We start from the raw sequence: 25,940 nt of genomic DNA, 5'->3' as shown, positions 1-25,940 counted from the left end.
CCCTGGTTCAGAACTCCCAATTTCAAGTCCATAAACTCTGGTTAGGCTGATGTATTAGAGCCTAAAAGAAAAATAACCACCACCTGCTGCAGCCTGCATGACTTCTATTTTCCTCTCTTTTGCCCAGTTTCCTGTTTAAATAGCCCAGCCCTGGAGACAGGCAGGACCTCCTTGATTATACCCCAGGCTGTCCCTTGTAGGATAGTACACTGCTTCACACTTGTGTTTTTAAATAAGGACTCAGAGACCATGTTTTTCTCCTGCATGATCATACAGTGAACTCACTACTTTAGAGCCACTATTCACTACCAGCTGCTGTACCAGTTCCTTGGGGATGCTGGCAGCTTCCTTAAGTTAGAGCAGGGCAGGTTATACTCTGGCAAGGTTCATGAGCTGGTAAGCATAAAGGTGACTTAAAGCCTCTTTTGTATCCCTTTCCCTGGATAGTGTGGTGCATTTCCTCGACCTTACCTGAGGATCTGGGCCATAATACTAATCTCGTGCCATCTGCATTGGAATCATAGAATCATAGAATATCAGGGTTGGACGGGACCTCAGGAGGTCATCTAGTTCAGCCCCCTGCTCAAAGCAGGACCAATTTCCAACTAAATCATCCTTTGTCAAGCCTGACCTTAATAACCTCTAAGGAAGGAGATTCCACCACCTCCCTAGGTAACCCATTCCAGTTCTTCACCACCCTCCTAATGAAAAAGTGTTTCCTAATATCCAACCTAAACCTCCCCCACTGCAACTTGAGACCATTACTTCTTGTTCTGGCATCAGGTACCACTGAGAAGAGTCTAGATCCATCTTCTTTGGAACCCCCTTTCAGGTAGTTGAAAGCAGCTATCAAATCCCCCCTCATTCTTCTCTTCTGCAGACTAAACAATCCCAGTTCCCTCAGCCTCTCCTCATAAGTCATGTGCTGCAGCCCCCTAATCATTTTTGTTGCCCTCCGCTGGACTCTTTCCAGTTTTTCCACATCCTTCTTGTAGTGTGGGGCCCAAAACTGGACACAATACTCCAGATGAGGCCTCACCAATGTCGAATAGAGGGAAATGATCACATCCCTTGATCTGCTGGCAATGCCCCTACTTATACAGCCCAAAATGCCGTTAGCCGTCTTGGCAACAAGGGCACACTGTTGACTCATATCCAGCTTCTCGTCCACTATAACCCCTAGGTCCTTTTCTGCAGAACTGCTGCCTAGCCATTCAGTCCCTAGTCTGTAACAGTGAATGGGATTCTTCCGTCCTAAGTGCAGGACTCTGCACGTGTCCTTGTTGAACCTCATCAGGTTTCTTTTGGCCCAGTCCTCTAATTTGTCTAGGTCCCTCTGTATCCTATCCCTACCCTCCAGCATATCTACCACTCTTCCCAGTTTAGTGTCATCTGCAAACTTGCTGAGAGTGCAGTCCACGCCATCCTCCAGATCATTAATGAAGATATTGAACAAAACTGGCCTCAGGACCAACCCTTGGGGCACTCTGCTTGAAACCGGCTGCCAACTGGACATGGAGCCATTGATCACTACCCATTGAACCTGACGATCTAGCCAGCTTTCTATCCACCTTATAGTCCATTCGTCCAGCCCATACTTCTTTAACTTGCTGGCAAGAATAGTGTGGGAGACCGTATCAAAAGCTTTGCTAAAGTCAAGGAATAACATGCCCACTGCTTTCCCTTCATCCACTGACCCAGTTATCTCCTCATAGAAGGCAATTAGGTTAGTCAGGCATGACTTGCCCATGGTGAATCCATGCTGACTGTTCCTGATCACTTTCCTCTCCTCTAAGTGCTTCAGAATTGATTCCTTGAGGACCTGCTCCGTGATTTTTCCAGGGATTGAGGTGAGGCAGACTGACCTGTAGTTCACCGGATCCTCCTCCTTCCCTTTTTTAAAGATGGGCACTACATTAGCCTTTTTCCAGTCATCTGGGACCTCCCCCGTTCGCCATGAGTTTTCAAAGATAATGGCCAATGGCTCTGCAATCACATCCGCAGCGCATCCGGCCCCATGGACTTGTGCTCATCCAGTTTGTCTATTTGAATAGAATAGTCTATTTGAATTGGAATAGATTGATGTAATAAAAAGAGGCTTATGGCTCTGACCCGGCAACCTTCATACACACTAAACTCCCACTGAAATATGAAGATTGAAGCACTGGAACCTTTGTGAGACTGTATTATAATCTTTCTGAACTACATGGAGGCTAGTTAACAGGGCAAGATTTAGGAGCAGGCGACCCAGGTGACTGCCTGGGGTGCACCAGGCTCAGGGTATTGTAAGGTATTCAAAAGTTTAACAAATGGAGGGAAGGAGGGAGTGCCAACGACGCTCCTTTCCTGGGGTGCCATTTGGTCTAGGGTTGGCCCTGCTGGTTAACTAAAGTCCATGAACAACCTAGTGAGATCCCTTCTGCATTACACTAAATGTCAAAATGCATTTTCTATTGTACAATAGTGCTGAACAAATCAACCAAGTTTTCAGTCATTAGGGGGGCATTGTTCATTTCGTGGCAAGTTTCTCCAACCTCCCAGGTTAACACTGTCCTATATCTATGTTTTAAGGGTATACTTTTGGTATTAAAATGATGCCCAGAAAAACAGTTACTATATGAGCCTATCTGCTTTCCTCTAAAAATGGCTCTTATCATTAAACCTTATCATTTTTATTGCTCTATAGCACATATAACAGAAATTGAAGCTGTGACCTGAGAAAGGGAATTTGCTTCAACAAAGTCACGCCTGACTTGTTTTTAGAGGTTTTTAGCAACTGAACAAAATATTTAGGAATCAATAGTTTTGATGAGTTATTTGGGTATAATGTAAAACTCTTAAAATGCAAACTACCCCATGAAATAATTTGGATATCTCCCTTGACATAATACTGGACAGAAATTGAATCCTTTCCTGAATAGTTAATAACAGTTCAATAGAAAATATCTGCTTTAATTTGAGGAGTTAGTGTGTTCTTCGAGTTGAAAACAGACATTGTATTGTAAAGATGTGTTATCTTCATGTGAAAATTGTTTTGTCCTTCCTAAAAGAACAAGAGATTTCATTTTGATCATTATCTCTAGCAGAGTTGTTGCCACAGAGAAGACAGAATATGAAATATTTCTGGGAATCTAGAAGATATCAGACCTTGACATGATAGCTCGTTAGCTGCTTCATTCTTTTCCTTCCAAAGGAAACTTATTTCTTCAAAATTTAATTTGCAGATTAAATCAGTGTTCTCCCTTCATAAAGCTCTATGTGTTAGATTCAACTGGTATTTCAATTGGTTTCAGTAGGACTACTCATGTGCCTAAGTTCCTTGCTGGCTCACATGCACTTAAACCCTGATTCAGCAAAGCATATAAATATCTGCTTAAATCTGTCCCTATTCAACAAACCATGTAGTGTGCTTAACTTTAAATTGTGCTTATATCATATTGACTTCAACATTAAGTATGGTCTTAAGTGCTTTGCTGAATTGGGGGGCCATAGTCTCCAAGGGAAATGGCAGAAGCCCCCATATCACCTGGGACATTAAAGCTAGACTGGACAACACACTAGGAAATGTACCGTAGGGAACAGTCCTGCACTGGCAGAAAGCATCTGGAACAGATTACATAATAGGTCTTTCCTTCTCTACTCTCTGTGATCAGAATCAGAGGAAGTCAGGGTCACCTCTAGATTGCATTTCAAATATTTTACCAGTTGCTTCTTTACTCAATTTAAAAGAATAAGTGAATACCAGAAATTTGGACGATGCCCTATCCTTTGGCCTTGCTCCACTTTTCTGGGAAGCCCAGTTCACAACCCCCCACTCATCCTTTGGGATGAGGACTGCGTCTTTGTATATTTGTACAGTGCTTCTGCACAACAGAATCTCAACTGTGCCTGGGGCATGCTGTAGTAATATTAATATTAAAATAATTATAGCAACAGCAACAAAATAATAGCAATAATTTGATGAGATAATCTCTGCAGATGGAAAATGAATTGTAGCACATTATTGTAACTGAGAGCTGTGTTAAAACTAGAAGAGACTGTCTTTCAAAATTATGCTGATAGCAGTAGAACCTCAGCGTTATGAACACTAAAGTTATGAACTGACCAGTCAACCACATACCTCATTTGGAACCGGAAGTACACAATCAAGCAGCAGCAGAGACAAAAAAAGCAAATGCCGTACAGTACTTTGTTAAACATAAACTACTAAAACGGGGGGACGCAGCATTTTTCTTCTTCATAGTAAAGTTTAGAAGCTGTGTTAAGTCAATGTTCAGTTGTCAACTTTTGAAAGAACACTCAGGACATTTTGTTCAGAGTTACGAACATTTCAGAGTGACGAACCACCTCCATTCCCGATGTGTTCATAACTCTAAGATTCTACTGTAGTCAAAAGAAATTTCACCAAATGGTATTTTTCAACTAAATAAAAGTTGAAACTGAAATGTTTCAGGGAAACACATAGGTTTTGATGGACATTGAGTTGGAAAATTCTCATGGTGAGGATGGACTTTCCAGTCAGGGATATCCACCCCAGAATAGTCAATACCAACTGGAGAGTACAGGTCTGTCTCATCTTACGCTGGAGTTACATTCCACGGTCAGCGCGTAAAGCGAAAACCGCGTATAGTCAAAATTACATTGAGTTGAATGGCGGGTGGAATCACCTGCATTACAGGAACAGTATTTAAATTGTTATTTTTCTCTTTTTTTGTTGTTTTTGCCAACCGCGTAAAGCTGAATTCGCGCATGTTAAATGCACGTAAGATGCGACAGACCTGTATGTGAAAATCTGAAACTGAGGCCTTCCTACCCTTCCAAAAAGTTCGACCCCCTTGGCCTATGAGCCTCAGTCTTTAAATGAGTTGCTTCTACCATCCTCTCCCAGCAGCCTATGCCTCCCCTAGTCACTCCTTACCTTGCCCCTCCCTGCCGGAGAGCCTTGACGCCAGGTAACGGGTCCGTCCTGCTTTCTGGCCAGTGCCTGGAGCTGAAGGGAGCTACTGTGGTTTTAACAACTGGCATGTGAGGGTGCAGCATGCTGCATATAAAGGCCGCTCCAGCTACAGTGGCACAGTGACCTGGTGCACCAGGCCACAATGACACTCACTCAGATTTGTTTGAGCCGTCCTCTTGCCATCATATTGTTTCACTGGGCCTCTCTCAAATTGTCATCTCCTCCAACCCCTGGGGGCCAGGCTGGGGTGTGGGTAGGGACAGTCCCGATATTTGGGGCTTTTTCTTATATAGGCTCTTATTACCCCACACCCTCTGTCCTGATTTTTCACACTTGCTGTCTGGTCACCCTAGGTGTAGAAGAGCCATGTTCAAGTCTCCCCTCTGAATCACACAGAGCAGGGACTTCAGGATGATCTCCCTCATTCCAGGTGAGTGCCCTAACCACCGAGCTACTGACTACTCAGGAGCAAGTATCTCTCTCACGTTTTTTCACAAAAAAACTTCATTCAGCTGTGAAATTTAAAAAAATTCTAAACCTTGAATTTTTTTTTTCAAAACAGAATTCTTGTTTTCCCGCCAGCCTTAATCACCAAGCCCTTTCCCATTCATGTTAGGAAACCATCCTGGGTTTACGAATAATCTATGGATGTTCTAATTTATTATGTGAACAAATAATTTTTAGTTTCCTTTCATTACTTTCTTTCTTTCTCTCGCCCTCTTTATTTTCTTCTCTCTCTCATCTTCTCTGGTCAAAACATTTCTACATTTTGTTAAAAGAAGAGAAAAAAATATTCCCCCACCCCCATTTATTTAACCTGCTTCACAATCTATTAATCCTTGCTGTGCAGCTTTTTTCTCATACATTATATATAGTGTATGAGACAGAAAGAGGCACACATATAGACTTGCACAAATGTGCATGACTAGAGACACACATATACAGTGGTATGGCATGGTATAAAGATTTGCTGGGACTCATGTGTGCTGGCCACATCGCACATGCATGGTACAGCTATACATTTATTTAGCGTGTGCATCTAGCCAAGCAATGGCATCTGCAGTGGCATGATGCAGTTCTTCTAGGCCATTGGCCCCCGCCGCCTAGGAGCCAGACCTGATGGCCACTTCTGGGTCGCAGCACAGCGCTAGGACAGGCAGGGAACCTGCACCACCGACCAGGAGCCGCCCGAGGTAAGCCCGTGCCCCCAAGCCCCATTCCCCTGCCCCAGCCCTGATCCACCCCCAACCCAGAGCCCCCTCCACACCCCAAACCCGTCATTCCTGGGCCTCATTCCAGAACTTGCACCCCCAGCCCAGAGACCATACTCCCTCCCACACCCCAACCCCCCTGCCTCAACCCACAGCCCCCTCCCACATTCCAAATCCCTTAGCCCCCCACCCCCTAGTCTGGAACCCTCTTGTTCACCCCAAACCCCTCATCCCCACCCCAGAGCCTGCACCCCAACTCCCTGCTTCAGCCCAGAGCTATCTCCTGCATTCTGAACCCCTTATTTCTGGCCCCATCCCAGAGCCTGCACCCACAGTTAGAGCCACACTCCAACCCCCTCACCCAGCTCAGTGAAAGTAGTGAGTGGGGAAAGCGCACCACTGAGGGAGGGGGAATGTAGTGAGTGGGGAAGGCGGCGCTTTGGGGAAGGGGCAGGCCTCAGGGAAGGGGGTGGGGCTAGGGTGTTTGATTTTGTGAGATTACAAAATTGGCAGCCCTAATCACCATCCATTGGCACAGTTCCACTTGTCCTTAGCAGCTTCTGGGTAGATGGCCGATGGTAGTCCCAATAATGCCTCTTTGTCCTTGGTTACCTCTGGTGGCAGGGCATGGATCGCTAGGGATCTGGTCTGGAGTCCCAGAGGGCTTGAGACATCTGCCTCCTTCCCTGGCTCAGCCCCAACTGAGCTGTAAGGCCCTCTCCTTATACTTCCTGTCCTGCCCCTGCACTTCTGGCAGAGGCAGGGCTGGTTTGGCTAAGCCTACCAGGGAGAGCGTAGTGGTTGGTCAGGACCACGCTTAGAGGGATGAGTAGGCTTCCAATGCCTCACTTCAATGCCAATAAAATCTTGATATATCATCACTCCATCTCATAGAATTGGATTTGTCATATATTTTCCAAAAGATACCCCAGACTCTATTTTAGAAATGTTTGACAGGGTATTAACATTTGTATTGGTGCTGTGTTTTTATATCCATTTGTGTGTCAAGTCATATTGACTAATTACCCTGTGTCTAACTGTAAGGCCTCAGAGGGAGCTAAAAATTATAACTGGGATGTCAAAGGAGCCTAGATGAGCTAGGCACTGAATTCGTGTTGAAATTCAATAGGAGTTGGCACCTACCTCTCTTAAGCGCCTTTGAAAATCCCAGCCCATATCAAATAGCTTTTAGAAAATATATGTGCAGGAAACTGGCTGAAAATAGCCTTTCTATAAATCAAATGCTGTGATTTTTAAGGTGAGAGTCCCCTCTTTCCTCCTTCTTGCCCCTGTCACACCTCTGTCAGCAATACCTCCCCCAGAAATGCCCACCTGCCTGTGGCCGGCAGCATACAGTGCAGCCCTGGAGGGCATCTGTGCAAATATGACTGTAAGTCATCTTTGTGTTTCCCTGTGCTAGGGTGGCTATGCACTGGTCCAGTTTCCTAGCATGTCAGAACTACCTGCAATGGCAAGCAACATGTGCTTGGGGCTGTTGAACTTCAGCAGTATAGTGCAAAGAGGCCTGACCACAGTGCAGAACCTGCCCCTGATTTTCATAGCACCTATATAACAGGTATCATCATATCCATTCTACAGATGGGTAAATGGAGGCATCGAAATTATGAGCTGTGTTCAACATCACAAACACTAGTCATTTGCAGAGCTGGCAAGAGAATCCAGGAATCCTGTCTTTCTGACTTGTGCTCGAGCCACTAGATCTGTGGTTCTCAACCTATTTACCATTGTGGGTCGCATATGCAGCTCTCTCTGTGTTATGTGGGCCACATCCACACAATATATGTACTAGCTGTATGGCCCTGAGGCTGTCACATGGGCCGCAGCTGTGTGCTGATTGGGCCGCAGCTGTGTGCTGATTGGGCCACAGCTGTGTGCTGACTGGGTCACAAGTGGCCTGCAGGCCACGGGTTGAGAACCACTGCACTAGATAAAATACATATGTGAATAAAAGACAGACAGGGTTGAGTATATATTGGTAATGCCTAAAAACCAAACAAATGGGCGTATTTTCTTTGTACTTACAGTTTTTCAAATTGTGCTCCCAGGATTTGGGAAAATAGGGCCAGCTCTCTCTCAGCCCTCTAAAAGGACCTGCTTGTACTGTGTTAAGAGAGCTGTACTTAGAAAGAGGAGAAAAAGGGTTGTTCATAATGAGCAACTCCACCATTTAATTTTGATCTGCATGAATACTAACTAAAACATAAACATATGATCAGCTGCACAATTAGCTTAAATATTTTGTTTGGCTGGCCTGCAAAGGCTTTTAAATATCTTCTGTCAGAATCAGGAGATACAAAAGATATAGTACCATCTTTTTTTAAAAAAATGTTTATTTATAACAATATATACAAAAATGTTCTTATCCAATCAAAGAATCTTAAAATGTCATCCAGTACTATATAATGATAGAGCACAAGTTAATATAAAAAAGGAAGCAATAAAAAGGCATGTATTTCTTGACAGCAACTATCATTACATGAGATAATGGGCAATTAGAACACAGTTTCATCAATTCACATAATTGACAGCAGTATTTTTATAAAACATATTGCTAGTTATGGTGGTTAGAATAGGTATGCTTGAGGGTTTAATAAAATCTTTAATATAATAAAGAGGGCCATTAGTCATTTGTAAGAACTACCATATCATTGCAATTATATTAGAATATTTAAATTGTATAGGTTGAAAGGAAAAAGGAGCGCTGAAGCCAAGGAAAATTCTCTATCCTATTCTGAGACAAAAAAGAAAACAAGAAAAAAAAACAGAAAACATACAAATGCACATTAAAATGCAATTAATGGAAAAAATCTTATTTGAGAAATAAACAAACAACATTTAAAAGAAATGTGAGCCAAATGGAATTACCTCACAATAAAGAATTACAATGGGAATATCTATAGCATATATAGATCTTTCTACCATTAGGGTAATAGCTACTACCTGGGCAAAAGTTTCATTTGAAAAAACAGTACTAAGAACAGAGGGAAACCAATTTAGTAGTATTAGGCTCAAAATTTAGGGCCTAATCCTGCTGCCATTGAAATCAACAACTAAAGGTCCATTGCCTTCAGTAGTGCAGGATACAATACTTCAGAAAATGAAGCTATGGGCCTATGATAAAACCAGGTGAGAAATACAGAGTTTCTTTCTTACCACCAATCCTAGCAGAGGATTATATAAAGAGAAATATCTGTGGAGGCCAGTATAATTAATTATGATGTTGCGTCATGGAGTAATAAATGTACACCCTCTGTCTTGTTTTTTTCTTTCTTTGTAATTTCCCTAAAGAATTTTTTCATCATTTGTAGTAGGTTTGCTTTGTTGTTCTAGCTATTGTGCTATAATAATATACAGCTTCTGGAAGCTTTCCAAGGAGTGCTGTGCATTTCTGTTTTATAGGTCAAATGGCTTCTCAATAATTCAACATTAGCATGATGGGAAAAGTACCAGTAAACCTTATTATACATTTTTACCTAGCTCCTGGATTTAGGATCAAATAAATAAAGCCATGTACAATTAGCATGTGGTTTGCAGTGCCAGCAATTAGGAAAAGTGTGGCATGTACATTTTTCTGAACAACGCACTTTGGCCCCCCCTTTACTCATTCCTTTTCCATGCAATAATAGGTGACCCTTTATGCAAGACCCTGTGTACTGTGCAGCAGGCTGGACCTACATTCTATATCCCCTCCCTTTATGCCAATTTCTGCAGCACTCTGGTATGACAGACTGGAAATTGTACAACAGTTTCCTTTAAATTTAAAATTAGAGATTTGTTCTAAACAAAATATGAACTTGAATAATACATCAGTACAATAAACTCACTGTTATTTATAGCAATATTAAATATAATTCATTTTTAGCGGTCAGGACATAGAATGCATCTTGGTATTGTGGGATATGCATATTAACTGGACGATCTGCTAAAATGATCACCCGTGTAAAAACTGACAATGTTGACATTCAAATTGTCAGCTTTGAATTTCAGAGTCGATGATCCATTGACATTAATGGGAAAAGTAGCTCTGAAGGTTGTGTATGCCCCCATCTGCCTGCAGATTCAGCAAAACAATACTGGTTTACATTTGGTGCATGTTTTTAAGTTTTTCTTTGCAAACATACAAGCTGTGAACAATTTTTTTTTAAAGATGAAAACTCTTGAGTCGGGAGAATAAATCTGTCAAGGGGTGGATTCTGCAGCAAATTCTGTGGCCTATGCGAGCCTCTGTCTGGCCTGCAAAATTGAATGTATAGTTCAAATGAAGTACTTGATCTTGTGACGCGGTGACTTCCTCCTGGGGATGCTGGGTGTCCTTACCCCTCACCAATTTTACAGAATTATGTGTGGTTGCAAATATCTGGGGTATTAGGATGAAAAGAAAATGCTTATTTTCCAGGGTCTGTCCATTGAAGTGAATGGCATTTTTTGGTAAGTATCTGTGCAGTCTCTTTTCATTAGATTGCTTCTTTTTCATGGAGTTGTGTGGCCAAATCTCTGTTGGTGTATCTCCACTGAACTCAATGGAGTTACAGCAGCAGAGAATTTGACTCTTTAAAAAAAAGAGACACAATTTATAAACCAAATTACCATCTATACAGTCCAAAACAAATGAGAACACATTAAATACAAAAACATGTACCAAATACTTGAAGATATTGAATAGAGAGCTGAATATTCAAATACTCCACTGCCAGGTAAAATCATTACCACTCTACTGCATAAATGCACAAATTGGGTCCTGTGAACTTGTCCTTTATTTAATCGGAGAGCCACTGCTGCCAATCATGTGTCCATGGCTAATCCATCATAAAAAAGTCTAAGTACTAAATCTCAGCATAGACTGAGTTACTTAATAATGTCTTTGTATAATTGTACTCATTCTAAACAGTTGGTTGAGTGATTTTTTAAAGAAAAAAATCACTGTAATTCATCATTTTTCCTTTTAAGCACTAATGGCAAGAATTCTGGGAATTATTTATTTATTTTTAGTTTTCCACAGTATATTTCCATGTAATTACCTTAAAATGATTGTCTAGAGTGAGACTCTATTTCCTGTGAAGCTGTATTGCACAAAAGCACCCCAGCCAGATGCAGGTGTCAGACCTCCAAGAAACCTCTTCAGTTAGCACTAATAAAGATTGTGGTGCAGAACTCCTGCAAACAACTGTAGTTTATCTCACTAATATATCTTCTACTGCAGAGACTATAGCAATTTCTGACTTCCAATTACAAATGAAATATAATATGGATTTTTGCAGAAATTGAACAACTAATGTAGAATATTACACAAACAGCCCAAACAGCATTAAACACACACAACCAAAGAATACAGCAATTTGCAATACTATTAATTTGAATAGGAGTATATTCACATGACTTTCAATCTTGCCTGTAAGGCTAATGTTGCACTGGAGAAAAAGTGGGGAAAAAAGAGAAAATTATACTAAAAGAAAATGATCAGGCCAGGGCTGTTTGCATTTCCTTTGCTGTTACTGGAGAGATTTGTGTTTCACTAGGCTTTAGCAAATTTCCAGCCCATATTCTCCTTCTATTTGATGCTAAATTAAAGCATGTCTTAATCCTGCTATCCCTGTGCACTCTGAGCTACTGCTTTGCTTGAATATATTCAATGCAAACAACTGTGTCCACACAATAGTTAATTTGCTTGCAGTTTTAAACTCAGGAATTTTAGAATTAAGATTCCCCTGTGAATCTTAATTCTGTCCCCTTGCACAAATATATTATGGGCTAAATTCTGGAAAGCTGCATGCTAGGGATTTTGGAGGTGGCTTGGAGGAAGGAATCAGGCTTCACTATGGTATTATAAGTGCCTCTGCAGCTGCTGCTACAACCTCATAGGTCAATTGCCAGGGCATCTGCATTCACAGCACCACCAACCTGCCCTGCTCCTCAAACGCTCTTTGCATTCTTGGGAATGCACATAACCTTTAGCATGTTCTGAAGTCAGGCCCTCCCTCATTCTGCCCCAGAACTGTACTGGTTCCACTGAGTCATGGCCCTCTGGGGTGTGCACTAAGAGTATGTCTTGATACCATCACAAATCACCGGGCACCAAGGCAGATCACCAGGCACCAAGACATGGTAAATATTTTTTCTGTGTGGCAGTACAGATTTCAGACCCCAGCTCTTCTTCCCCAGGCGCACCCTCACAGGAGCAGTGCAGGATTCCTACATAGTGCTCAGGAGAGTGCTAGCAGGTCCACAGCCTGCCGAGAGTGTGGTCTCTTGCCTACGGATATGATCGTGCCTTCAGCTAGAAGCACATCCTACCCGGAGACACACATTGCTCCTCTTTGCACCTGGCAGATCATCTCCTTTACCCAGCAGAATGGCTCTAGTGCCTAACAGAGATGATACTAGTTCTTATCATCCCTCCCATTCCCACCACACAGTTCATCTCCTCAGGGCAGGGTTTTGCCCACAAAAGCATATTCGCCTTTATCAGAAGGTTCCTATTATTTGTCATTAGGAAATAACACCCTCTGTGCACTGTTAAAACGTATACCCCTGCACACAGTGAGATCAATACCAGTGCATCACACACTAAGGATTGAATAGAAACAGCATTGTAAAGTTTACTGTTAATGTTCAATTTTTACCAGAAAATGTGACAGTTTATCAGCATTTCAGTGGTGTTGTTGCTTAATAAAGCCACACATTTTGGTAGAACCAGTCAGAGTATGTCCTCCCCTTCCATACGTTAGTTATCCCAGAGTGTGTAATAAATATTTAGGATGAATTCCTAGATTCATTAAAGTCAGAAGTTTTGTCATTGACTTCACTAAGGCCAGCATTTCACCTTTGGTGTCTAGAACAGATCAGCACCCAGTTTTAACTAATCATGAAATGCAATACCCAGCTAACTTGGGCCCATCACATCAGCTCTTCTCTGTGTGACACTCTCATTCAGGTCACTAGGAGCTCTCCAGGACTCAGAATAATGCATGTGTGCAAGTGAGATTAGAATGAAAACTGTCATGGGAATTTAAACACTGAATTTTCTCTCTTTTCAGGGTTTAAAATCAGGGTGAAATCTTGGCATCATTGAAGGGGGGGAGGGGCAGGATTTTACCCTTGAAACTAAAAGGTGCTTGAATAATGAATAGATTTTAGCATGAGGAAAGACCATAACGGTTTCTCCTGAAAAATACAAAAGATCTCCTAGTCTCCAACCTGTTAACAACTGTGAAAGAAAAATCCCATTTGCACTCTCTAATATTGCACTTCATGACTCTAGAGAAGGGGCGGCCAATTGCATGCAGCTCTTTTAAATGTAAAGTGCATCCTGTGGAGCCCCCCCCCCACCCCGACTCTCCCCCAGCCAGACTGGGGGAGGGGGCTTCTGCCCTACAGTGGGGCGGTGGGGTGTGCCTTCCAGGGCTTGGGGCTTCTTCCCCGCCCTGAGCCCCAGCAGGCATGCCCAGCTCTCAACGTTTTGAAGAGTATCGTATGCAGCTCGCAGGGTCAGTAAGTTTGGTCACCACTGCTCTAAAGGTATTTCACTATATCACAGTCCTGTCCCTTGGACAGAGCAGATTGAATATATTATTTATTTTTTGCAAATTCAGGGGGCAAATGAATTGTTTTGGAACAACATACAGGACCAAATCTTGGATCTCTAGGCATAGTTGAAACGACGGGTCTTGCAGGGGATTGCTGTCCATGAAATAGGGAGGGGAACAGAATCCTTCCCAGCCCCAGGGGCATACAATCATACAAGTGTAGGATTGGAAGGGACCTCAGTAGATCATCTAGTTCAGTCCCCAACACTCGAGGCAGGACTAAATAATAACTAGATCATTCCTGGCATCACAGAGCGTCAGCAAAACTGCAATTGCAGCTCAGAAGGTGCTGCATTATCTTAAAAGGCAGTTTTGGCGGTTGAATCTATGTAGTCTGGAATCAACAGCCAGAGCTGTGCTTTCTTTGTCCTATCTCAAATTGGTTGAAAACATTGGGATAGAACATTTTTCGCTGAGATGGTTCAATTTCACCGAAGTTCTGAGATAAACTTGTCTGATTTCCTGCCGGCTTTCCTTCTGGTGGACCTCCCTGACAATAGGGACTCATGGGCTTCCAGCTGCAATACTCCATTCCCTTTCCACAAAGAATTTGAAAATATTTGGTTTTTGGTCCAAATTGGAATAAAACCAAATTTCAAAATATCAAAATCCTTTGCAAAAGTGGAATGAGCTTTTTTCTGCTCTGCTGTAGCATTTACAGAATGCTTTATCTGAGGAAGGACAATCCTGTTTGGTTAAAATAAGAACCTTTCAGCCACAGAGGGGTTTTTGTTTTTTGTTTTTTAAGTTTCAGGATAGTTTTGTTACGGTTCCTCCGTCTCTTTTCTCTAGTGATAGGTAAACTTCACTAGGTTCATGTAAGCATTGAGATGGTTAGGTACTAATTCAAAGTGTATCCCAAATGCCCACAGCACCTTCCCTACTTGGATCTGATTCTTGTGCCTTCCTAGCTTTGTTCTTCAAAGGAGAAACCCTCCTCCCCTATTCAGGTAGCTCCCCTTCAACAGAGTTGTCCCAGCGCCCTCAAAGAAGCTGATATGGTCCAGCTAAACTTAAAACAACAAAGCTCCAATTTATTGCTTTTCTTTCCACAACTCCACCCTTCGGCCCCCCTCAATTATACGCTGTTTTATCTATGGTGATAAATTGAAGTTTGCTGTTCACATAATCTCTAAATTTGGAGTATAAAGATCAAACAATATAAGGGTTGTTTTCATGTAGAACTGTGGATCACTTCCTGATTGGCTGTACTGCATTTTAATACAGTTGAACAGTATATTTCTTTGTTAATGAGCTGATAACATGACAGGTCAGGTCGGCCTGTTCTCTCATTGTAGAGACCCAGATTAGAGAATGGAACTGGCTTGAAAGGCATGTGAGCCAACAGATGCTAGCGACGCCTCTAGCAGGTTGACAGTTTTCTTCTCATTGCATTTGTGTATCTGCGTGCACGCGCACACACACGCACACACAAAAAAATCTTTCCTTTCTGCATATACAGCCCAGAAACCTACTGAACCTGTGACAATTTCCCCAAGTTGCTGTCCCAAAATGGAGCTCTGATTGTCCACAGTCTTGCATCTTTTGTAGAAATCAGAATGGCCGCAAGGTGGAGGACAACAGAGAAATAGGGCTGAGGGCTCTGGTAAACTCCTGCTCCAGTTCTAACTTTCTTGTAAATCTGTCTTCTTCTTAACTTTGATGTTGTTTCCAGCTTCTCTGTTGTTGGTCTGAGGCCCAGCTAGTTTCACATGTATATTTTCTTATAATTATCTGTCGCAGGAAACAGAACTTCTGTCCACCAAATATAACTAAAGCCTATCAAATAGGAACTCTGAAAGGGGCCTCTGCAGAGAAGACATGGATGAAACACAATCCTGATTGCCATTAGTTCTCTTAGCTATCCTAAGAGAGATAAAGAGGAACTCAAGACTGTAGTGCAGACTCATGATTGCTGGTGATTAGCGTGGCTGTCATGTGCTGGCTCTCTTCTTGGTTTCCATCTTGTAAATTGCATTAAAAGCTAGCTAGAATGCATACACTACATATTATTTTTCCAAGTAAACAATGACTGTAGTTGTTTCAGGGATGTCATACAATCATGGATGGGAGGGTAAGTGGTCTGCATGATTCTGAAAGGGAGTGGGAGTGTCTACAAGACTATCTCTTTACAAGGCAGATACGGTTTAAGCTATGGTCTATCTACATTATGAAAGGGTCTGAGAATCCTTGCTCTACTGGGTAGATTGCTACTGACTACTGAAGATGATGATATTGGAATATCACAGAGTCACACAGGACTTGGACCTCAATAATAACTACTTGTGCTTCAACAGAGTAAGTGATGGCGGTGATAGTTACCCTTCAAATTCACTGGGGTGATAAGCAGAGGCATTTGAATATGGCAGCAGTAAATGTCATGATCAGGGGCGGCTCCAGGCACCAGTGCAGCAAGCGCGTGCCTGGGGCGGCAAGCCGCGGGGTGCGGCATGCTGGTCACCGTGAGGGCAGCAGTCAGGCAGCCTTCGGCGGCATGCCTGCCGGAGGTCCGCCGGTCCCACGGCCTTGGTGGCAATCCTTCGGCAGGTATGCTGAAGGCACGGGACTGGCAGATCACCTGCAGAACCGCTGCTGAATCTGAGGGACCAGTGGACGTCCCGCAGGCATGCCGCTGAAGGCCACCTGACTGCTATGCTTGGGGCGGCAAAAAACATAAGAGCTGCCCCTGGTCATGATTGGGATAAAATATGTACCGCAACACATAATGTCTAAGAATTATAAAGAACATTTCATTTATTGCTACAGCTTCCAAAATTTCCAGCCATAACCTTAAAATATTGACAAAGATAATATTTAATGTTAGCACATCAACTTATAAACATGTAAGAACAGATCCTTAGCTGGTGTAAACTGGCAGAACTCCACTGAAGTCAGTGGAACTATCCTAATTTATTCCAAGTCAGGATCTGGCCCAGAATTTGGAAGGATGAAGAAAATGGTGTAATGCATGAAACACCAGTAATGCAAGTTAGTGACAAATATCTCATTTTTAATACTGCTACACCAGGTAAAAGGGAGTATGTGAATATTGTAAATAGGTCAGTTATTTATTGTAAAATAATTAAGAATGTCACAAGCAATAGAGTCAATTGATCGATGGCATGTAACACAGTGTCCAAAAGGATGGACCCAGTATTGAGCAGTGATTGTAGATTCATGGTGTTTTATGCCATCATGCTGGCACTATTATGGTGATCCATGATATATACTGTCCAGGAGGTGTGTGCATGATCTACAGAGGATCAGTGTGATTATGAATGTGTTGAGAATGAAACTGGTTTGTTAGTAGTATTTTTATTGGGTCTTGATTATGTGAAATAGAGTAAAAGAGGGTACCAGAGTTATGTATGAGAGGAGATTGGCTTTAACTTGTGACATTGGTCAAGTAACACTGGTTTTAACACAGTCCTTTCCCTAGTGCTATTTGTGTTTTATAAATGGAATAATCCAACAGGTGTGGGTAGCAGGGCTTTGCCTAATTTAGTTGAGGATGTGATGCATGCCCCTCTGTGGCCCACTTGGGCAAAGCATGCCAAGCGATGGCCGGGCTCACTGGTGTCATACAAAGCAAACTGAGTGGGACAGAATGAAAAGGGCTGGGATAATTAATGGTTGGCATTCTGAAGACATGATTTTAAAAGGTATAATAATACTGCAAAATACACATTATTGAAGAGTTTTAACACAATTTATTTTATGCTTAAATAATCAGCTAGATCATCCAGTGTATGTTGTTTTCATACATACGTAATTAGAGCTATTATCAATGAATGTTGTTTTCATATGAATATAATCAACAAATTAAAGTATTTCACCAAAACCCAAATAAAAATGCCCTTTAAAACACAGCAGCCTTAACAACCTATTATTACACTGCTAGAATGATTACAGATGATTGGCTTACTGAAAGATTCTACATCTTATAGCCAGTACACAATACAGTAATAATTTTACAGCGTGCTGCCAGTCTATTAGCTAATAATTTCTCTTCGGTTCATTTTAAAATATCCCAAACTTGTGCTTTATAAGAGCACCAACCCAGTTCTAAAGTTGCAAGCATTACCCCCATTATAAAGCGAGAACAGATAGCAACCCCTCCCCATAATGCAACTACTGTATATGTTATGTTGTTAGGTCATTTCATTGAAAAATTGGCAACAGCAACAAATATTAGATGAAGGGCCTTGTGTTTACAGATAAAATCCTATTTATCATGTTGCAGTATAGTGTTTGCAAAACTGGAAAAGATTTAATCAAAATAAGGTGAAACACATGCATCAAAATATTAGTACTCTGAAGAAAAGTTTTCACAGAACTACAGAATTCCTCATTTTGGGAATCATTTAAATTTGCAGCAGATTTTAAAGATTTTTTTAAAATCAAGCTAGCATTTTTGCATATACAAACATTATAATTGCTAATATACAAGAATCTGTGAAGATACACCCAGAATATCCTTGTAGGTGTAGCCATTTGAGACACCTATTCTGTTTGATGCATTTGCAATATTCTGTTTGTGATCTAAGAGGCAGTGCCTCATCAACATTTATTCTATTTTCTGTTAGAATTTATACAGTGTTATTTATTTACAGCAAAACTATTGATGTTTAAAAAACAAAGAAATAGTGTTTTATACCCTGACAGTTTGGGTCCAAGAAAAATAAGGCGAGCTGTTGTGGATTTAGTAATTTTAGTGTCTTTCCATGTTTTAACCATTTCATCTTCTTATTTCCCCTCTGACCACAGGAATTTATTTCTTTTATGATGACATCAAACTGCTTGAAATAAAGCTGTTAACAGCATGGCAATCTTGTATATACACTGCATTGTTAATTGCACACTCTCCAATCCTGTGAATGAAAGTGAATTTCCATGCTCTGTAAATTGGCTCATGCTAAATTAAATTTTTATTGGTTTTTTTTTTGCATAAAAACCATGCGGTTAATGTGTGGAAGCAGCAAACACACGCACACTTGTATCAGTGAATGTTTAATTCCTGTTGATTTTTCTTCCATAGTGTCTGTCTAGAATACTGGCAGTAAAAGCACACAATCCTGTGAAAAAAAGACAGCACAAAATGGTTTCAGAATATCTCTTCAGAATCATGTTCATACACTTTTGCAATACAAAAAAAAGTCTAATGAATCTTGTGGTATGCTGTAAAAAAAGGTTAAATAAGGCAGTTTTTAATGAAGTTAGTTGAATTTCCAGGATGAAGGTATAAGTCTGTCAACATATGGTATGCTCCTGATGAAGTGGGTTACAAAATGTTTGGAACACATTACATTTAATTACAATGAAGAAGTTAACAGCTTTTCAAAAATGTCTGAGAATATATGCTAGCAGAGATAGCAACATTTCCAGAATGACAGTGCAACTCCAATATCATCACTTTTCTGTGTGTGGCAATGGTCCACATTATGGCCCAGATCCTGCACTCATTGCACATTCAGAACTCCCACTGACTAGGAGAACAAGGCATGTAGAATCAGACTTTATGAGGCTACATGCAATGGAAGTGTGTTTAGACTAGGAATTAAAGGGAAATATCACCTTGTGGCTTAATTTGGTGGATAAGAATAGTATAGATACGAAAGAAATGCAATTCATGTTCTCTTGCCTATTTGAAAATGGTCATAAAATTCTGCATATAGTGATAGTAACTATCATCTACCTAAGAAGTTTGTTAAATCTGTCACACAAGAGCAATGGAAGTGCATCACAGCTGATGACAGTGCTGTAATCCCATATTAATGACAGATAAAAATGCAATAAAAACATGCTAACACATCATGAACTGACAGAAGCCAACCGTTCTTCCTAGCAACTCAATGTAGAAAAGCTTGTTTGTCTTTCTAAGCGCTGTTTAAACACTGACTGTGGGATTCAGAGACTAGCATGTACATGCCTGTTTATTAAATCAGGTCACAGGTCCATGCACATTCCAAAGCAGAGCACTCTCTTTGTCCTTTTATGGTAAAACTATGTGTCCTTACCCATGTCTGTTGTCTACATAAATCTACCCCTTGCTCTGAAAGCCCGAGGTCTACGTCTTGCTGGTACAGGAACATCTCAGTGAAAGTCACAATTTTAATTTCACAGAATTTCACATGAAAATTTTCAGCATTTAATGTCTATGCATAATTCAAATTTTGCTTTATTTTCAATGTTGAAAAAGCCATTTTTGCCTCAAAAACTTGCAAACAATATACATTTTTGCATATTTTCAGTGTGAAAGCCATCTTTGCTCAAAACCAGTCCCTTTCTTCATCTGTTTTTGCTCAAAGACAGATCCAGATTCCCTGATAATGTACCATCTGTGAAAATGAACCTAGTTTGAGTTCATAATAAAATATTTAAATGTTTGAATTTTCAAGTCTTAACATTTTATTTTGCTTAATCTGTACTCCTCTCATTGCAAGCTCTTCATTATGGAACATCAACACAGGGCACAGATCACATCCATAATTCACCTCTGTGTAGAGACCCATTTTCATTTTTTTCTGAATTAGTGGCCAGGTTCTAGCTGGGAACAACTACATACTGGAAATCACGTGGGAAAGCTCTAACAGTTCACAGTAAATGTGAGTGGATTTGTTTTCTGAAGAGCTCACTAAGCAGGTCAGGATGTGTTAGGCAAGAGTTGCTTTATAGGGTAATATTTTATTTAAAATTGAATACCCGCACCATGCTATGTATTCATCCTATGGCAATGGCATTGCATCACACTTACACACGAACGGGCTCTTGCTGCATCTCGTACCTCTTAAGGAATATTGGGCTTGACCTTGCATTCCTTCTAAACCTGGTATTCCCACTGGTTTCAACAGGGGCAAGGGCATGGTTTTTTAGGTGTATAAGGACAACTGTCATGCAGATCTAATTTGCCTGTTGACAGGGATGACAGATACAGGAAAATCCTAGATCCTAGATAGATATATAGGAGCAGACCTTTCAGCTGGGGCACATTTTCCTACAATCAAGTCCTTCTCTTTGGCTTGCTTTCTGCAGAGTTGTAAATAAGCCAAAACTCCACAAGTGAGAAAGGGTTTCATTAAGAACATTCATTTTCTTTGTACCTAAATATTGTATGAATACGTTCTGCAGACACACTGTGAATTGGTATTAGTTCTGTTACCATACGCTGGATGTTTCAAAATAAACACGTCAATTCAGAAATGGTGTTAGGCTGCCCTGGGGGGCTGGCAGCTGGTTATTAGGCTGCCAAGAAAAAGCGAGTACAGTAGAACCTCAGCGTTATGAACTGGCCAGTCAACTACACACCTCATTTGGACCTGGAAGTACAAAATCAGGCCGCAGCAGATAACCCCTTTCCCCACTCCCCGCAAAAAAGCAAATACAGTACAGCACTGTGTTAAACATAAACATAAACTACACCTCTACCCCGCTATAACACGACCCGATATAAGGGGGCTTCGCATATAGCACAGTAGCAGCGGGGCTTGTGCTGTGCTTTAAAGGGACCAGGGCTCCAGCTGCTGCTACCCCGGGGCTGCGGCAGTGGGGCTCGGGCCTCGCTTTAAAGGGTCCGGGGCTCCGACTGCTGCGGGGAGCCCCAGGCTCTTTAAATCACCGCTGCAGCCCTGCCACCACTACCCCGATATAATGCGGTTTCACCTATAACACAGTAGGGATTATTAGCTCCCCACGACTGCGTTATATCGGGGTAGAGGTGTACTAAAAAAATAAAGGGAAAGCTGCATTTTCCTTCTTCATAGTAAAGTTTCAAAGCTGTATTAAGTCAATGTTCAGTTGTCGACTTTTGAAAGAACAACCATAATGTTCTGTTCAGAGTTACAAATAACCTCCACTCCCGAGGTGTTCATAACTCTGAGGTTCTACTGTAGTCAGGTTTGAGATGCTTGCTCTTCAGAGGCTGGATCTTGTGACGTCCTGAGTGCTCTGGCCCTGATCCAGCACTTAAATATGTGATGAACTTTACGTATGTGTATAGTCCAGTTGAAATCAATGAAACTATTCACATTCTTAAAAATTCAGCACATGCCCCTCTGAACTGAAGCCAGATTGTCCAGGACCTCACAGGAACAAGCCCCAGAGCTAGTGAACCTCAGGTTGGGTACATTTATAATCATTGCAGAGAACCACTGGCCATCTGAAGATGACTTCATTCTTCCTCTAATTTATCTTCAGAATGACATTGGGATTAGTTTTACAGATGCTATTTATTCTATTCTGTATCTCTACAGTCAATCCTGTATCAGGCTGTGTAGGGTACGAGACTTCTTGTGGGATGTAGGTTTAAGGATTAAAAATACCCTAAACAAAGCTAAGGAAAATTCAGGGATAAAAATACCCTAGTACTGTATATGCATAAAATGGAGGCCTGATTGAATAAAGCTGTGACTAACATCAGCCATTTGATGCAAAACAAAGCACCATACAGAATGTCCTTTTCTTCATTTATAATCAAGTTTGCTACATTTCTAGACAAAATAATCCCGCTGGTTTCATAATTAGCAAAGTAATACAGAGGAATTGCAATAATGATCATTTAAATTTGGCATAGGTTTTATTTCAGCAGCATCTACAAATCGTCAGCTGTTTTGTTATAATTGTAAAGGGCGGATCCATAAAATTCATAGGAAACATTTGGTAAGGATTATTTGTTGACGTATGTTTAGACTTTTTACTGAATTTTACAAGGACATTGGCTTTCATAACACTCAGATCATGTGTCTGACTGAAAGAAGTGCTTCACTCAAGATATACTGTTTACATTTACTTGTATGCAAGTCAGTTACTTCTCACATTCAAGTCTGATTTTATTAACAGAAATTTTGTTAATTGTGAACTGTATGTGTCCTAGAACTCAACTCCTACAGATCGTTTTTAAAAATAACATACACGTATTTTGTTCGTATTTGCAGCTTGCGGGCCTGATATTGGACTTCACAGCTTAAAACAGATGCAGAGGTAGAAGAGAGTTCATCGTTTATACAATGTGCTAATTGGTGCACTAGTACTGTATTTGCTCTAGGCCTAAACAATGGAATGATATTTATCAAACTGACCGTTCAGTGTTCTGCTGTTATGAATAACTCTTCTTCTCCACATGTCTGACTTCTCTCTTTGTCTTAACCTTATAACCTTCTCCCTGCTTTAAAGAAAAGGTACACACATTAACACATATGCAGAAGGCATTTGGAATTATAAAACTTTTCCAAACAGGTCCCATGTAGCTATAATAGGATAAGTAAAAAACAGTTAAATCACATCAACACTTCATTTCAAAGTTACACACAATTCAGAGTTAACCACTCTGCTGAGCTGCAAAAACAGGCTGGAAATATCATCTAAAAGTAGAAATCACAGGTTTAAATTAAAAAAAATAGACACTAATTTTGGATGCCTCTGTTGTTGGTACCAAACTTGAAATACCTAGGGTTGAGCTTCCCATTGACTTTTGTTAGATTTGTGGGTGCTCAGCATCTCCAAAAAAATCAGACCCATAGGCATCCTAGCTGGGCACTCAAAATTAGTGTCCACTTTTGAAAATTTTAACCATAGTTGTTATGATGTCTCATAACAACTGTGCTTTAAAGTGAATAGGTTAGTAAAGGAAGAAAAATAGCCAACAAAAAATCCACCAAAGCAGAGCAGCAGAAATAAAGCCACGGAAACTGACAAGCAGTGCATGTGTCATAAATAAGGCTACGATTTTGTCAAGGGTGTTTTTATTAAAAGTCACGGATAGGACATGGCCAATAGACAATTAATCACGGAAATATACACACAGTAATGCAGTTTTCACTGCATCGGTAGAGAAGCTTCTAAATTGGCTAATAAACTCGGGCTTTGAAGCCAGAGCCCCACCGCACAGGGCTGAAGCCAAAGCCGGAGCCCCGCTTAGGGTGACCAGACATCCCAATATTAAGAGCTTTGTCTTATATATGCAACTATACTCCTCCCACCCTGTGAAAAAAAAAGTGTCCTGATTTTTTACACTTGCTATCTGGTCACCCTAGCCCTGCCACCTGGGCCTGAAGCCCAAGCCTGAGCCCACTGCCCAGGGCCGAAGCCCAAGCCCAAGAGGGACTGAAGATTAAGCCAAAGAACTCGCAGACATCTCTTGAAATCACGGAATCTGTGACTTCCATGTCAGAACTGTAATGTTAGTCACAGATTCTTGCCTTTTAAAACAGCAGACTATTAGCCAATGTCATATATATTTCCAAAAGGCATTGTGTTTAGGTTAAGTTGTAGAACCGTGAGCAGAATTCTTTGTACCTATGCTAAGCTTTATTGTGGAAATCTACTAATAGTTACACCGTTCCAGCCTTTGTTCTTTGTATTTGCAGATTCTGTCAGAAGTATGATGTATGTTCTGTTAAGGAATGTTATATACGAATTCTGTGTTGGGTGCCATTAGTAGAAAACAGTTCATGACTCTATGGTCTAGCCAGAATATCGACATCCAGAATGATATTGTGTGCTGGATACAATATGTTAGGGAGGATTTGGAATGATGTCTTTGTATCCTGAAAAACAGGTATGAAGTTAGATAAGAAAAGGGGAATTAAGGTGTGAATCTTCTACTTGCTGTAAACAAGGAGACTATATTAAGTCAAATTAAGTTCATACTTTAGGATAGACAGAGATGAAATGAAGCTGTGATCATTGCAAGCCTGTTCCCCAGAGTTGGTATCTCCGTTTGGGTTGATTTATCTATGTTTAATAAACTGATTGAGCCAAGTTTTCTGACGTCCTAAACAGTAATGTTTTTCTGGTAAGACTAAAAGACTGAAGAGTTTCACCTGGGGAGGAGGGCATGGCTATTATATGTCTTAACTCTGTTCTATTTTCATTTGCTTGTGTTTTACTGTCAGAAGGGAGACAATAGCAGTGATTCTTATGCCATCTGACCCAAATCCTAAATTCTGATTCTGTTGTTACTCAGAGAAAAGCTCCATTAACTTCAATGAGTTTTTCCTGAGTAAAGACTTAGTTCAAGCTGAGGGCTCAATAGCACCTTTAAGGAACAGTCCTGCATTAGGGCTGCATTAAAACAGCCACATTGTCCTGTGCTATTTCTCTTCAGGGATGCAATATACTGCCTTTAGCGCATCCATCCAGCTCTGCTGACCAAGAGAGAGAGAGAGATGGAGAGAATAGGCTTCCCTCCTCCTCATCTCCCCTAGCCACTTTGTGATGACTTGCACCCTACAAGTTACATAGGAAGAGCAGTTTTTATGCTTCAGGGCATACAAGAAGTGAAATTGGAACTGGCTCCTGCATGGGGCTGTAAGGGCAGACAGAAGCTACTTGCACCCCTCTTTTCCTTCTATTCTCCAGAGAGGCTGGCCCTGAGTAAGGATTTCGGGATTTGGCCTGATGTTCTCTTCTCCACACTGCCAAAATCCAAACATGTTCATGGCAGGCTGAATCCTGAAACCACTTAGTCACATGAACTGTGCCACTGAAGGATTATTCAGCTTAGCAAGGGGTTGCAGGATCAGGTCCCCTGTTCACTACAGGTAAATCTTTTTTCTGTTTGTGAAGGAATGATATAAAACTCATATCAGGTCCAGGATAAAAATGCTAAAAGACAACCAAAATACACATATGAAATTACTTATTTTGGGGGGGCGGGCAAAGAGGGGCCAAAGATGAGAATTCAGACACAGTCCTAAATGTAAAACCAAAACCACTGACTGTTTTATACAAACAAACCCCAGTATCTTAGTGTGAAAAAGATTTTTGCTGCTAGCACAATGAACATGGACCTTTCTGAAAGTGAACCCTATCGGTAAACATTACAATGGTAAAACCTTGCCCTTCATCCAGATGCACAGCTTGTCAACAATTCAAGCACTTCTCTTTGCCAAGACTTGATGTTAAATTGCAAACTTCCAGCCCTTTAGTAGCGCTTTATAGATAGTCAGCACAACCCTCCTCAACTGTTATTTCTCTGTTGCCCCCTCCATTACCATTTCACCAACTTTTCTCTCATGTGGGATAACAACACGTCTTATTACTTTCCGGGTGACCTGTAGGAAGCAACACATGAAAAGTATCGATTTTCTTTCCTGATTCTAAAAGGAGAAAGCATGGTAAGAGTAGTTACTTGAATACAAAGACTCAGAACAGTGAAACTGCAATTCATGA

The 25,940-nt window shown here is 41.1% G+C and overlaps 1 protein-coding gene across 2 annotated transcripts in view; it reads right to left on the bottom strand.

Moving 5' to 3' along the window:
- Positions 1 to 17,118: 17,118 nt before the first annotated feature.
- ANK3 (ankyrin 3) overlaps positions 17,119 to 25,940 on the bottom strand; it is a 554,530-nt gene continuing 545,708 nt past the window's right edge. For both annotated transcript variants that reach the window (XM_039480795.1, XM_039480796.1), the window contains 3 exons: positions 25,763 to 25,822; positions 22,847 to 22,932; positions 17,119 to 18,847 (listed from right to left, as the gene is read on the bottom strand). In XM_039480795.1, the coding sequence (XP_039336729.1) occupies positions 22,864 to 22,932; positions 25,763 to 25,822 (129 nt within the window). In that variant the 3' untranslated portion in view covers positions 17,119 to 18,847; positions 22,847 to 22,863. The remainder of the gene's footprint in view (positions 18,848 to 22,846; positions 22,933 to 25,762; positions 25,823 to 25,940) is intronic.

This window comes from Mauremys reevesii, linkage group 7, assembly GCF_016161935.1.
Source record: "Mauremys reevesii isolate NIE-2019 linkage group 7, ASM1616193v1, whole genome shotgun sequence".
Classification (NCBI taxonomy): domain Eukaryota; kingdom Metazoa; phylum Chordata; order Testudines; family Geoemydidae; genus Mauremys; species Mauremys reevesii.
This window is presented reverse-complemented; position numbering and strand designations above follow the sequence as displayed.